The sequence below is a fragment of the Polypterus senegalus genome, chromosome 18, assembly GCF_016835505.1.
Source record: "Polypterus senegalus isolate Bchr_013 chromosome 18, ASM1683550v1, whole genome shotgun sequence".
Lineage (NCBI taxonomy): Eukaryota > Metazoa > Chordata > Cladistia > Polypteriformes > Polypteridae > Polypterus > Polypterus senegalus.
This window is the reverse complement of record NC_053171.1, coordinates 2,040,683-2,054,947: the sequence shown is the minus strand read 5'-3', so window position 1 is coordinate 2,054,947 and position 14,265 is coordinate 2,040,683. Positions and strand designations below refer to the sequence as shown.

The 14,265-nt window shown below is 38.6% G+C and overlaps 1 protein-coding gene across 2 annotated transcripts in view; it reads left to right on the top strand.

Moving 5' to 3' along the window:
- LOC120518734 (basement membrane-specific heparan sulfate proteoglycan core protein-like) overlaps positions 1 to 14,265 on the top strand; it is a 92,958-nt gene that overhangs the window by 47,428 nt on the left and 31,265 nt on the right. For both annotated transcript variants that reach the window (XM_039741676.1, XM_039741677.1), the window contains exon 4: positions 11,494 to 11,769. In XM_039741676.1, the coding sequence (XP_039597610.1) occupies positions 11,494 to 11,769 (276 nt within the window). The remainder of the gene's footprint in view (positions 1 to 11,493; positions 11,770 to 14,265) is intronic.

Genomic DNA, 14,265 nt, shown 5'->3' with positions numbered 1-14,265 from the left:
ATTAACAAAATACCCGCGCTTCGCAGCGGCGAAGTACTGCATTAAAATTTTTATTAAGACGAAAATTAAACCTTTTTAAACTGAGGGAAAATATGCCAATAACTATTTTTAAGGATCTCTTTGTGTACCACATTGTGAGTTCGGCCCTCCGGTTGTAATATGACCAAGCTGTGTGCTGAGCTTACTCTTAAGCATGTAACGTACAGTTGGCCATGTGAACAGTAATCTTGTCTCAAATCTCACAGCTTGGATTGCTGCTGTCATAATCGGTTTGAGTTTCATGGTTTGTTTCAATTACAACAGTATTTGTAGGACTTGTGTTGAAGTGACATTCGGCATCTGTCAAGCGTTGTAAGTGTACAACCGGTTTCATCGATAACTTCACACCCAGCTTTTGAGAGTTTAAACATTCATAAACATCAAAGTGTCCACTACTGAAATCGTCACCTGTGAATCTAAGATGTTTAAGAGGCATTGGTGGTTGTCGAAAGGTGTAAAATATTTGGCCATTTACGGTTGAAAGCGGCAACCGAACAATTCAGCGGCAGCCATCAACTCACATGCAGAACCATAGGTGAAGGGCTTAAGCATTTCACTCTTCTAGTGCTCCTGTGTAGTATAATTATCTCCTGTACCGTCATCAGTCCACACCTTGAACCTGTCCCAGTCATTCAATACATAAGACACAATGTTCCTCCTGATATCAAGAGTGAGCCTGATATGGCCGTGCAATATGTAACAAAGAGAATGGAAAAGGTAGGTGCCATCTCTGGGCATGGAAACCACTCGGTAAGTGACAGTTCTTTGATCGATGGTGATCACCTTGATAGACATGGTAATGGGGGTACAGTTGGAATATTAAAGGAAATAGGTACCTGAGCAATGTAAAGTAAGTCTAAAATACCTAAACAATAACTATAATCGCAATAAACGAACAATAAAACAGCAGAGAAGCTGTGGATTAAACAAAAAGGCTGTAGTTATCAGCGGGGAGACGTGAATCCCGTGGTGAAGCAAGGAAGGGAATGTAGAGACCGAAGTGACGGACGGTCTTATATAGGCAGGCAGCCAACAACATGGGAGGCGTTGGGATGGGGACTAACGCGCCTCACACGGTGACCGAGCTGCAGGCTATGGACGTATATATGTACATAAGTAGGATTCAGTTAGCGTTGGGAACCCGTGTACCAAATTTCTTGAAGATAGGCCCATAAGTAACAAAGACTGTTGAAAAGTTCAATATTGCGGCCGACAGTGGCATCATACCACCGAAATAAGTACGTACATTGGTTTCGATTAGCGCAAGGAAGCCGCTTACCAAATTTCGTGAAGATGGGGCCATAAATAAGAAAGTTCAACATGGCGGACGTTGTTGACCGTTATGACCGTTACGTGTAGAATTTCGAAATGAAACCTGCTTAACTTTTGTAAGTAAGCTGTAAGGAATAAGCCTGCCAAATTACAGCCTTCTACCTACACAGGAAGTTGGAGAATTAGTTACGTTGGAAAGTTCAATATGGCATCTGACAGTGGCGTCATACCACCGAAATAAGTACGTACACCGGTTTCGGTTAGCGCAGGGAAGCCGCCTACCAAATTTCGTGAAGATGGGGTCAGACTTCTACCTACACGGGAGGCTGGAGAATTAGTGACGTTGTAAAGTTCAATATGGCGGCCGACAGTGGCGTCATACCATTGAAATAAGTACGTACATTGGTTTTGGTTAGCGTAGGGAAGCCGCCTACCGCCTACGTGAAGATGGGGCCATAAATAAGAAAGTTCAACATTGCGGATGTTGTCGGAAGTTATGACTGTTACATGTAGAATTTCGAAATGAAACCTGCTTAACTTTTGTAAGTAAGCAGTAAGGAATGAGCCTGCCAAATATCAGCCTTCTACCTACACGGGAAGTTGGAGAATTAGTGACGAGTGAGTGAGTGAGTGAGTGAGTGTGTCAGTCAATCAGTCTGTCAGTCAGTCAGTGAGGGCTTTGCCTTTTATTAGTATAGATTCTGCAGGTCTCTTTTGTGGTTGTGTGTTATGTTGGGGATGGTTGGGGTGTGATATATATACATTGTTTGGCGTTTGTTTCATTTCTTTTTATCAATATATATTCACTTAATTATTTTACATACTGTTTGCCTTTTTGCTTATTTTGATCATCGATTGAGGAAGTGTTTTGGAAGAAGTACGGCTTGTCTAGTCTAACATTCCCTGAGGTTGCCAGGCCATGGGTCTTGGCGGTATAGCTGCCGGACCAGCAGATGGGGTCGGCCATTACAACTCTGCATAAAGAATTGCCTGCTACGGTATTCAATGCACATCCCTTCAGTTTCCAATGGTGTCCACGTGTATGTGATTCATAGCAAAAAGAATTTGCCTGAATCTACGGTACTTTATCAGTATATTCCAGAATTTAGAGTACTTGGATGAGATTGCAAACACGGTCTCATCTACTCAAGACCAAATAGGTTAGTTTCCCTGAGCCTGACAGAGTAGGAGTCTTAAGTCCCATGCAGTGCTGGATTAACCATATAAGCAAAGTAGACACATGCTTAGGGCATCAAGGGTAAAGGGGGCACCACAAAAAATTTTCATGGCCAAATTTATCACTTAAATTATTACATTTATTAAATTTATAGCTATTTTCAAAATTTAATGAAAAATGAATAATGCATCCCAGTATCTCCCTATGCCGTCACTGTTTGCATAATGGTGCCATCTACAATGGGTAATTCCCGTTTCATGGTGATTCCCTTAAACGCCATGTTATGTCAAAATATTGTGAAAATAATTTGATTAAAAAAATATGTTTTTATATTTTTAAATAATAGTTAATAGTTGATTAAAAATTATTATCACGTAATTGTTGTGTTTTGTGAATTATCTGTTATTTAACTTAAAATACATTTCTAGTGCACAGAAAGTATTATTTTCTGTTTTAAGCAAAAACAAAAAATCATCCCAGTTTGAGGAAAAAATATTCTGGTAAGTCTATTTAATTCTATTCTTGGATATTTTTAAATTCATTTATATTATGTAAAAGTGAAAATTGTACAGCTGATTACTATTGGATAAAATTGTTTATAACTTTTTTTTTACTAATAAAGATTTATTAACAAAAGTTTCACAAAATATTCTTCAAATCTTGTACTAAGAATATGTGTAAATAGATTTGCTAAATTGGCACAAAAGCCATAAATAAATTAAATAAAATGGTAAATCTATGATTTTAATGTCAAAATGAAAACTGTACATTACAAAAAAAACCTTTAAAATCAACCCCAAACGTTAAAATTTGTAAAATTTTGGATGACATTTTCTCTTCAAGTAATGATAAAAACAGATCAGATCTTTATTGAAAAGCAGTGCCGCAGAAAATACATTTTTAAATCAATTTTGGGATTAAAGTCAATTTCTACAGGTTTTGGCAGGAGATTGGATAATTTGTAGTCCTTAGAATAATGGCAGATAAAATTAATATTTGTAGCCATTTAAGCCACCTTGTAGTCACTTTGAGACCTAAAACATCCTTAAATATGAAACGTAGAAAAATTCAGAACAGCTGAAACAAAATCTGTGCTAATTGATATTTTTGAATTTGGTTTGCTTCATCCAAAACTAGAGATTTTCATGAACATTTTGGTCCTAGTCTCATTTTGATACGACAATTTTCACGACCACTGGGTACTATAATTAAAGTCGTTCGGTTTACGACATGGAGGCAGCAGTTTTGCAGTTTTTAATGCAGATAACCGCTCTAAGTATTACATTGCCATACGACTTTAACTGTCATGAATTTTTTACCATTTTTATTATTTAATTTATTTATGGCTTTTGCATTCATTATTTAGCAAATCATTTACACACATTCTTAATATAAGGTTTAAAGAATATTCTGTGAAAATTTTGTAACTAAATAGTCTTAGTAAAAAAGTTATCAATAATTTTATCCAATAGTAATCAGCCGTACGATTTTCACTTTTACATAATGTAGTTTACAGATAATTCTTTTTTCCTACTTCCTGCCTAGAATTCATAAAATCCTTCATACGGGCACTTGTCAGTTCCCCCCCTCCCCCCACCTTAAAAGCCCATGATTCAGCATCAGCAGTAAGCTGGGAATTAAAATATCTATATTATTCAGTTTATGAAATGCATAACCGTGTTAAATGCCACATAATAATTCAAATAACATATTCTGGATGCCTTATCTCTATTATGTATAGAAGCAGATGTGTTATGTAAGATTGATTATGAAGATCTAATCAATGAGTTTACAAGGAAAAAAAGTAAGAGAAAATTATTAAGATAAAAATAAAATGAAACATACAAAAACAAATAATATTTTCCTTCTTACTATAAGTATGTTTTGTTTAATTTCGAATTTCCGATAATAAAATAAAATTTTATTTTCCAGTTTGTTATTGTTTTAATATTTTGAATTACTAGTGTAAGGGGGCACCAAAATTACTTAGTGTTTAGGGCATCTAAGGGTCTTAATCCGGCCCTGGTCCCATGATACATCTGGTTGCTCTCCTCTGCATAGCTTCAAGGGCTGCTCTGTCTTTTTTGTAGTGAGGTGACAAGAACTGCATCCAATACTCCTGATGTGGTTCCACAAATGCATTATATAGTCTAAGTATAACTTCTCTCTGTTTACATTCAGCAATTTTTAATAATGCATCCTTTAATTAGATATTTTAATCGCTTCTGTAAAAGGCTTACGTAATGAGAATTTCATGTTAACATAAACCCATACATACTTTCCAGAGGTTGCTTCTTGTAGCTCAGTGTCTCCCATCTGAATTTTTCAAGTTCTGAAGACTGTCCAAATCTTTTTGAAATATTTTACTGCCTCTTCAGTATCTTCTATTCCTTCAATTTTAGCATCATCTGCAAATTTACTAACTACTTCAGAATCCAAGTCGTTTATATAAGAAAAAGTAACAGCTCAAGGACAGACCCCTGAGGACTCCATTAGTAACCTCACTCCACTTACTCACTCACTGACCTCTTTTTCCTCTAATCTGTACACTTTCTCTCTTGACGACTAACCAACTTGAGATCTGTCGAGGGGGAGTGAGTGGCTAAGAAAACAATCAGACGGAAAACTTGCAGAGAGGAGCAGAAGAGGTGCTTTGTGAGTGTGGCTGTGGTGGGAAACACTTGGCAGTAAAGAGTTTCCCACAAAACAAAATAAATAAGAAGTCTTTTATTTGCAGTACTTGTGCCCAAGCTTGTGTTGTGTTAGGTGTTTGTGGAGCTAGTGTGCCCCCCTGGTTACAACAATCTATCTATCTATCTATCTATCTATCTATCTATCTATCTATCTATCTATCTATCTATCTATCTATCTATCTATCTATCTATCTATCTATCTATCTATCTATCTTGTCACAAACTCAACCAAGAGCCATAGCAAGGTTTGGGGCAGCCACCCATATATTGTTTCCTGGCTGAAAAATTGAAAGAATGATAGCACTGAAGTGCACAATTCAGAGTCCAAAATAGAACTGAAGGGATAGGGGAAAAGTTGTGGCTTTTAAAGGCCAATATAGGAAATGACATCGGGGGGTCGAAACCAGAAGGGTCTTCATTCATAGGGTCAGACCCGGAAATGACGTCAAAAGGGTCAGAAGCAGGCTTGATGTCATCAGAACCAGGCAGGATTTCCCGTGAATGGTCTGTGGAAAAGCAAGAAAAAGAGTCAGCGTGTACTCTGCTACATCTCGGTATGACTCAGAATTACCCTCATTCAAGCCCTTTAGCTGCCTCCCATGCGCATGTATGTTACAATATATATATATAAATATATATATATCTTTTTCAGAGAATATACTACAACGATGACTTAGACTAGGACAATAATAATAATAATAACTCAGCAGTCACAGCTGATTTAGTAATTTAGTCTCATTCCTTCTTAAAAACACCCATGCCACAGGCCTTCTCAGAGAATTCCCAAAAGTGGTGCCCTCATAGTGCACTGGCATACAGGCCATGGTCGTGAATTTTACATACAGCAACAGACAAGGAGGGGTGACTCCCCCTGCATAGCAACTCAAAATCTGGCCACAATCAAGGTCAATTCCATGACCCAGATGCCACGTGTCGAGGAGCCAAATGGCACTATTCGTACTCGTCGGTAGTTTGTATTACAATAGACTACAGCTATGAAATCTGCAAAAGCACAAAATAAATTATTACAAAGCTTAGTATATAGTTATATTAGTAAACACTTAGTACTGTAAATAAAAAAGTCCTTAATTCTCACCAAGCTTAAATACAACAGTGGATGAGGGCTCACAAGAGCCATCATTCAGTTTATACAAGTCTTGAAATATCCTGGAAGGGGGCAACAGCCTGTGAAATATCATTCCTTTTACCTTCTCCTTCCAAAGCCTCCTTTATCCCATTCTTTTAGTACTTCTAAGTCTGTTGTCAACTATGACCCCCAGGAGTCAAAGCAGCCACATACATTAACTGTTTCATAGACTAAGTTTGAGAAGACTTTAACCCCTCATCCTGGTTTCAGAAGGGACTTTAACCCTTGCAGAGGAGATTTTAGCTTCTTTTCCTCTTCCAGACTTCACCTTCACCTCACCCCATCATTGAGCTGTATCTTTTTCTTCACTTTATTCATTAACTTATCATAAGTAGAGGGCTGTAGCAGCCTCTTGTCTGAATCTGTGGGACTTGTATCGGCATGAAGCAGTTTTCTCAGGATACTTTCCTTTTCTACCTGAGACAACACCTCCAACTTATTTAATTTAACTTCCAGTCTGCAACATGCACACTCTTTCTATCTTGTGCTTTACTCTGTTTCTGACTTGACATACTCTTTACCATCGACCCTACATTGCTTTATCATTCTCATTTTCCTGCTTTTCTATCACAGCCCCCAAGAATTCCAGGTGATTCAGATCAAAGGTTCTGCCATACATCCCAGTGAGGAGTCCAGAGCTACAGCTGACAGAGGCAGGCACTTACCCATACTGGAAGGGCTTGGCAGGTCGTTCAGTGTTTTGGCCTCCCTCAGTCACCACATAAAACTGACAGAAAATACTGACTTACCTGTGCTGTTAGTGCCAACTGTCAAAATTAAATCATGAGCCAGTTCACGTCCAAGATGGGAAGAATACTTTTATTGACATGTACTGTATATGGAAAATACATGTACAGTACATGGAAAGAAATGACTGACGTACAGATGCTGATAACACTTATTAAACACGCTTTGTCAATTACAGAAGTAATGATCAGTTTAATTTCTTCTTACTAGTTACTGGTAAACAGGACCCTTAAGGTTAGCATTCTATTACACTCAGCTATACTGGTTCTCCTGGCAATGTCCTTGTACTAAAGTAGCAGCAGGACTGGGTCACAGATCAAGAGGTTTTACTTAAAAAGCATTCTGAGAGTGCTACGGGCAAAAGCTAACAGAAATCCTTCAGTATAATTAAGTAGTGAAAATCATATTTATCAGTAAAAATCAACTCTCATATAGGACAAATTTAGTGGGGTCCCACCGGATTTCCACAGTGGTCAATGGTTGATTACAACACAAATAAAGCTCACCTTACTTGTGATTCATGACAAATATGCCTGAGCATGTATAAGCAACAGATTAGGGCGAAGAGAACTTCATCCTGCATAACACAAGGATGTAAGATTGCACATAAGACAGACACAGTTTTTATCGCTCAAACACGTGTAAGGTGGCACTGACAGTTTTTGCTTTTCATTTGTGTTTTAAATATTTTCATTCCATTTATAATTTAATTCTTTCTTTTGAAAGATTTCCTGACAGGCACAACCAAATGCTTTCCTGTGTTGTATTTTGAATTGTCTTCTTTGGCCATCTTTTTTCACTGATGTGGGAAATTCGACTACAGATATTTTGATACTAAAAAGGTTGTTGCAGTGAGACACTCTCACCAGGTTTACACTACTTCATGTATAATTCTAGTGAGAAAACTTAGTGGTTTGAAAGCACAACTGACTATTGGTATTCATGGGGCTCACATGGGAAGATAACTTAAAATAGAATATGTTAATTACAATCAATCAATCCATCCATTATCCAACCCGCTATATCCTAACTACGGGGTCACGGGGGTCTGCAGGAGCCAATTCCAGCCAACACAGGGTGCAAGGCAGGAAACAAACCCAGAGCAGGGCACCAGCCCACCGCAGGGCACACACACACACACGCACACACAATTTAGAATCGCCAGTGCACCTAACCTGCATGCCTTTGGACTGTTAAAAATATAAGCAGTACTGTATTTACTAAAAATGTTTAGATGCAATGGCTCATAATCAACACCTATTCAGGGAGCTATTTGAACAAGAAGCCCTTTACAAATTAAATCCTCATACAAATGAAACATTCAAAGTACGTAGGCTTATTTCAGAATAACATTAATAAATTCTTATCAAATTATGTAATAACTACACTGTCCATCCATCCATTCATTTTCCATCCCACAATATCCTAACACAGGGTCCTGGGGGCCTGCTGGAGCCAATCCCAGGACACAGGGCACAAGGCAGGAACCAATCCCGAGCAGGGCGCCAGCTGACCACAGGACACACACACACACACACACACCAAGCACACACTGGGGCCAATTTAGGACTACACTGTCCCATGTTTTCAAATTTGATATATCATATACTGTGAGATACTGCATTTCTGTTGAGTTCAGGAAGGTGTATCAGCACTCTGGTGCTTGAATGCTAATTTATAATCTGGTTCAGCAAGCAGAAAACTGAGAATGTCACAGTACTGCTTGGTTCTGACATTTACATTTCTTTCTCATGCTAGTGATAGGATTTGTCACAGGTGACACCATTTGCTATACACTTAACTGTTATAGAAATTTGCCAGTATATCTGAATTTTCCAGTGAACTAATTTGAAAACTAAAAATGTCAAACTTTCTTTTTTTAAAATGGCTTTTCTTTTAACATGACCTTCCTAGTGATTTCACTCTTTGAACAATTTGTGTAATTCTGCAAAGCATGTGTATTATTAATTAATATGCCCTGACTTCTTAAAAAATTCATTGGCTTGTGGTGCTTGGTTTTCTTTCCAAGCAGTTTAGATTAATCACATTGCTGTATTATTTTTAACTGATCAGCACTTCATGTTGTAAGTGCATTTATACAAACAACATGGAAAATGTGCTAATGGATAATTTAAACTAACTGCACACAATTCTAAATTTTGTTTGAACGATAGACAGATAGATAGATAAATAGATAGATAGATAGCAGCTCTTTGAATAAATAAATACATAAATAGGGAGATAAGTAAGTAAGTAAATAAATAAGTAAACATGTATACAGACTATGGCCTGAATACACACTAAAATGACTAAAAACAAAGTAAATTAAAAAGAAAGTGTGGTAGTGAGGCATTCTGCACATGCATTGTATAAAGGAGCCCCTGTCATTTTTCTTGAAACACTTCTGCTGTATAATTTGTTGGCTGAAAGTCCTCACTGTTAGTGTGTCAGTGTTTGATATGACTGTACCTTAATGCGTGAATTAAGTATTCTCACACACGTGGCTTTTTAAACCATTCTGACATCTTTATTTTTCTTTAGCCTATAAACACATCCCATAATAATCAAACAGCAGCATTACTCCTTGCTAGGTTTTAACCACAATTTCTACTTTTTGTATTCCCTGGTTTACTTGACTTTCACAAATAGACGCTAAATCCACATTTAATAAACTGGAAGGCTTGTTGAATAACTGAAGCACTAATAACACTGTGTAAGTTGGACAAAACTACTGATTGTTGTCTTCTGTTCCCTCTATTGAACTCGTATTAGTGATTTGATTTTTGAAACTCCATTAATTCTGTATATTAAGTTGGGTTAATTATAAGAAACATACAAAATTTCATGCACATCCACTCAGCTGTTTTCGAGCAATGGGAGGTTTTTGTGGGATTGGCTTCCCCATTACAACTCCCCAATAAAATTCTTCAAACTTCATGATGTCTGTGTTTTAAACTGCATGAACAATAACAGAAGCACAAAAATGTATCAAAGTGGACATAGCTGGTTTAGAGGGATCCACAATTTTTGTGTTCATTTTTTTCCCACCCGCTGTTGTTTCAATTGAATTACTGACGTGGCCTGTAGATTTCACTGTAAATTGACATAATCCTAAACAGTATGCCAAATTCATTACCATCGGGGGACTGTTATGATATGATAACACCATTTTGGTTTTACACATGCCCATTACAACCTCATTTCTCAATGGAACTTTTGAAAGAACTTGAAATTGAGATTTGAAGTTATATCTGTTATACTACATTTTTCTTTATGTCACTGTATCTGGACAATACTGTTATGAGTTTTATTCACATGTGCATGTTAACTGTGGCACACAGGGGCTCAGCAGTTAGAATTGCTAGCCAAGCATTGGATTAGATAGCCAAAGACAACTGGAGGCTTGTCTAGTCAGCTTAAACACAGGTTAGGGTATTTCTGTCCTCTATCAGCACAAATCTTCTTTCCTTATTGGGAGAATGAGAAACGGCATGTAAGCACAATGATATTTCTGTATTGTGTGGGGGTGGAATTCAGCCCTTGTTTGGAGACGGAGAAGACCAGCAAGTGAAGCAAGACATTATAAAAGGCTTGGACAACAGCCAGACCCTTAGAGGCGGACTCAACAAAGCTCGAAGAAAAACCTCCCAGCGTGGTGACGTGAAAATGGCTGACTGTGTTGATCCAGATTTCCCACCTGGATTAAGTCTGTCCATGCGCCTCTCCGTCTGTAACTGCGTTAAACATCAGTAAATGTAAGCTAAAAGATATTTTGTCTCATGTGATTCTTGTACCGCCGTAATCACTATGGGAGGAATATCGCCTTTTCTGGTATATTATGATATTGTTTAATTATTTAATATGCCACAATTTTAAAAGAACACATTTCCAAGAGAGCTAATGCCTCTGCAGGAAACAATATCAACAGTAATATGCAAGCAAAATTAAAAGAACTTTGACTAATTTAATGCATTTTGACCCCGGCCCCCCAACTCTGTTACAATCAACTCTCCTGATGAAATTGTTTTTGCATGATTGGAAATCGAACAAACAAACAGGTGATGTGAAATGCGGTCCTTGGGTTCAAAACAGATAAATAATATCAAAAAAAGATGAAAGAATTTTAAAAACAGACAGAAAGTATTATGATTTTATTAATATAGATGTATTATTTAAAATAACATTGAAAAGCTAACTAATCTAGAAAGTAAAGTATATAACTGATAAAACCATATATTAGACAGAATATTCCAGTGAAATGCACTTCATCCTTTGTCAGCTCGAGATGTGTTTGAGTTTTGTCATAAAGTCTCAGAGCCACACAAGCTTGTGTTCCAGCTTTAGTTTTGTGAAAGTTGTTTTTCTCTTTCTGTGGGGTTCAAGTTCACCTCTAATTCATCTCTTCTTTTTCTCTGTAGATCTTTTAAAGGCGACACTGAGGCTAAAGAATCCGAGGGATCCTGTGTTTGTTGGAGAAGACGTGACTCTGATCTGCAGCATTGAGGGTAAACATACAGGTTGGACATATCACTGGTACAAAGATAATCAGACAGGCTGGAGAAGAAGCCATGAAAACACAATCTCGCCTGTGACTGTGGCTAACAGCGGACAGTACCAGTGTGAAGCCTACAGAGATGACCGCCCTTCTGTTCCTGTCTCCACTATCAGTAATGCTGTTACACTGAGAGTTCAAGGTGAGTGTGCATCTTCTGAAGAGCTGGTGATGGTCGGCAGTCTCTCACCATTCAGCTTGCATAGAGCAGAACTAGTTAAACTTGATAAATATTTCTGTGAACTGTGTCTGCAGATTTTATATGATCCTCCTCTGAAGGCAGAAGAAAGAGTTCAACTATTTTTTTTTTTTTACCTCTGTTCATTAACATTTTCTATCTTGTCATGTCACCTAAAAATGTTTTGTCATCTGAAATTTAATAAGATTTCAATGCTGAAATATGGAAGACTCTTTACTCTAGAAAAAATATTCTATGCTTTTCTACTGAAGCAATGATTATTTTTTCAGTCCTCTTTTGTTTTTCATCAGACACTTATTTTCATGGCAAAATGAAATCAGGTGCCTGACATCACTGAACAGAATTCATGCAGCACTGGGATTTGAACCATGATCTGCAGTATCATTCACCACTCCAGCTCAGTGTTTCTAAAGGTGTAGTGAGAAGGTTTGCTGTAGGTTGGTCTGAGTCCTCTGGAGTAACACTAATGGTTTGCATTTCCAATGAGGAGAGATGGAGTAACACATAGAGTTGACATGAAGCAAAAGGCAAAAATGGAAACCAATTTGAAGGAGATTGCTATTCCAGATTTGGGAGCCTCTCGTACCTGACTCCATCGATAATGTAACTGACTGAGCTGCCAGATGAGGACAAATCACACTTGGAGCAAGGGGATGGTGTAAAGTGTGCAAGTGCTTTTACTAAAAACAATCACAACAAAATCAAAACTGTGTCCAAAGTGCAATGCTTCAAGAAATCCATAAATAATCCAAAAAACCTACAAGGGACTAGTGGAGGTTAAAAATCCCAATAAATAAGTCCTTTAAAAAAACAAGATTAAAATACTGGCTGGAAGCTGTCCTTTTTAAAAACCCGGCACCTTCTCCTTCTAACTGGCGCCCCCCCTGCTTCTCCCATACAGGTCTTGCAACAGGGGAGTTGCCCTATCTGCAGGTAGAGCTGACATTCCTACTCGTCCGGTCACCTTCTGTCTCCTGGCTACATACAGCTTACTCACCGCACCGAGACTTGAGACTCCAGCAACCAAGGAGCTCACACTGGGGCTCTCCATCTCGAGCCTCCTTCCACTGCCTTACACTTACTCCACTTACGTGGAGAGCCATCCTTAGTCCCGGTCACTCCAGCTGAGTGGTTCCAACTGGCTTCTACCGAGTGTCGGCCAAACACTCCTCCTGAGGGGCTCTCCTCTCAGCTGCCTGCTATCCAGCGAGCCTGCTCTCTTGCACCGGCGCTTAACATCTCCTGCCTTCTTCTCTCTCTAACCTCCCTTTTTGTTTCTGTCTTTTTTTTAATCCCTTTCCTCCAATGCCGGTCCATACTTATATGGCTGCATGGGCGCAGCATCTCGATCACGCACCACAGGAAGCCAATGAAACATTTGAGAACGATCACACCTTCATGTGCAGGTGCGTCTCGCCCCAATTACCCCATTAACTCCCCGTGGATGCACAGCCAACAGATGATTTAAGAGTTGCAGACCTGCTATACCACAGGGAGTATTTAAGACCACCAATAATGATCTTTAAAATAACTAACCAGGTGATATGTGTTTCCAAAAGAAACACATTCCCCAAATTCCCAAAAGGAATAAAATCAAAAATAAGGGTTCTTTGCAAAAGAATGAAAATAGAATGGAGAACAGAAGGAAGCATTTGGAATTGGAGAGACCTTCACCCAAATTCTATTATAGTACCTGAGCCACTAAGAAACACTGAGAAGAAACCCAATTTGAGACAAATGATCTATCGGTTCTGACACACAAACGCTGGCGAAGCTGCCTTCGTGTCTCACCGTCACTTGCTTTTCTTTTTATTCAGTTTTATTGAGTGTTCCTGCCAGTCCCGCATGTTGCTGTATGCTTTTTCTTTTGTACTCCAGGACAGGCAGAGGAAAGAATGGTAAAGACCAGTAACTTCGGCGCTATATGCAATCATCAGACACTCCCCATCTGCCCGTGTCGTTCAAACACAGGAACATATGTTGGTGTAAAAGTATAACAAAAGTGCACTTTTATTCAAGTGCACTTTTTCCATCGCCTTTTCCTGTAAGAAGCAGTGTACACACTTCTCTCTATGCCGTGGTTTCTATTACACACCTGAAAGAAAGAGACAATACATGTGAAAATATCCAGCATACAGCAACATGCGGGGACTGGCAGGAACACTCAATAAAACTGAATAAAAAGAAAATCAAGTGACGGTGAGATACGAAGAAGGCAGCTTCGCCAGCGTCTGTGTGTCAGAACCGGTGGGGGGCATGAGCTGAGAGAAGTTCGTGCACGTTCTAAATTGGTGGGGGGATGGAATAGCCGGCTGCTCTTTATCAGCACATTTAGAAGACAAAGGGCGCTGGCGGAGAGGTGTGAAGGGATTTAAGAAGCAGTTTAAGGTGGGACGGAATTACGAGTTTTTTCGTAGGCTCTGGTAATTCTAGTGTTAA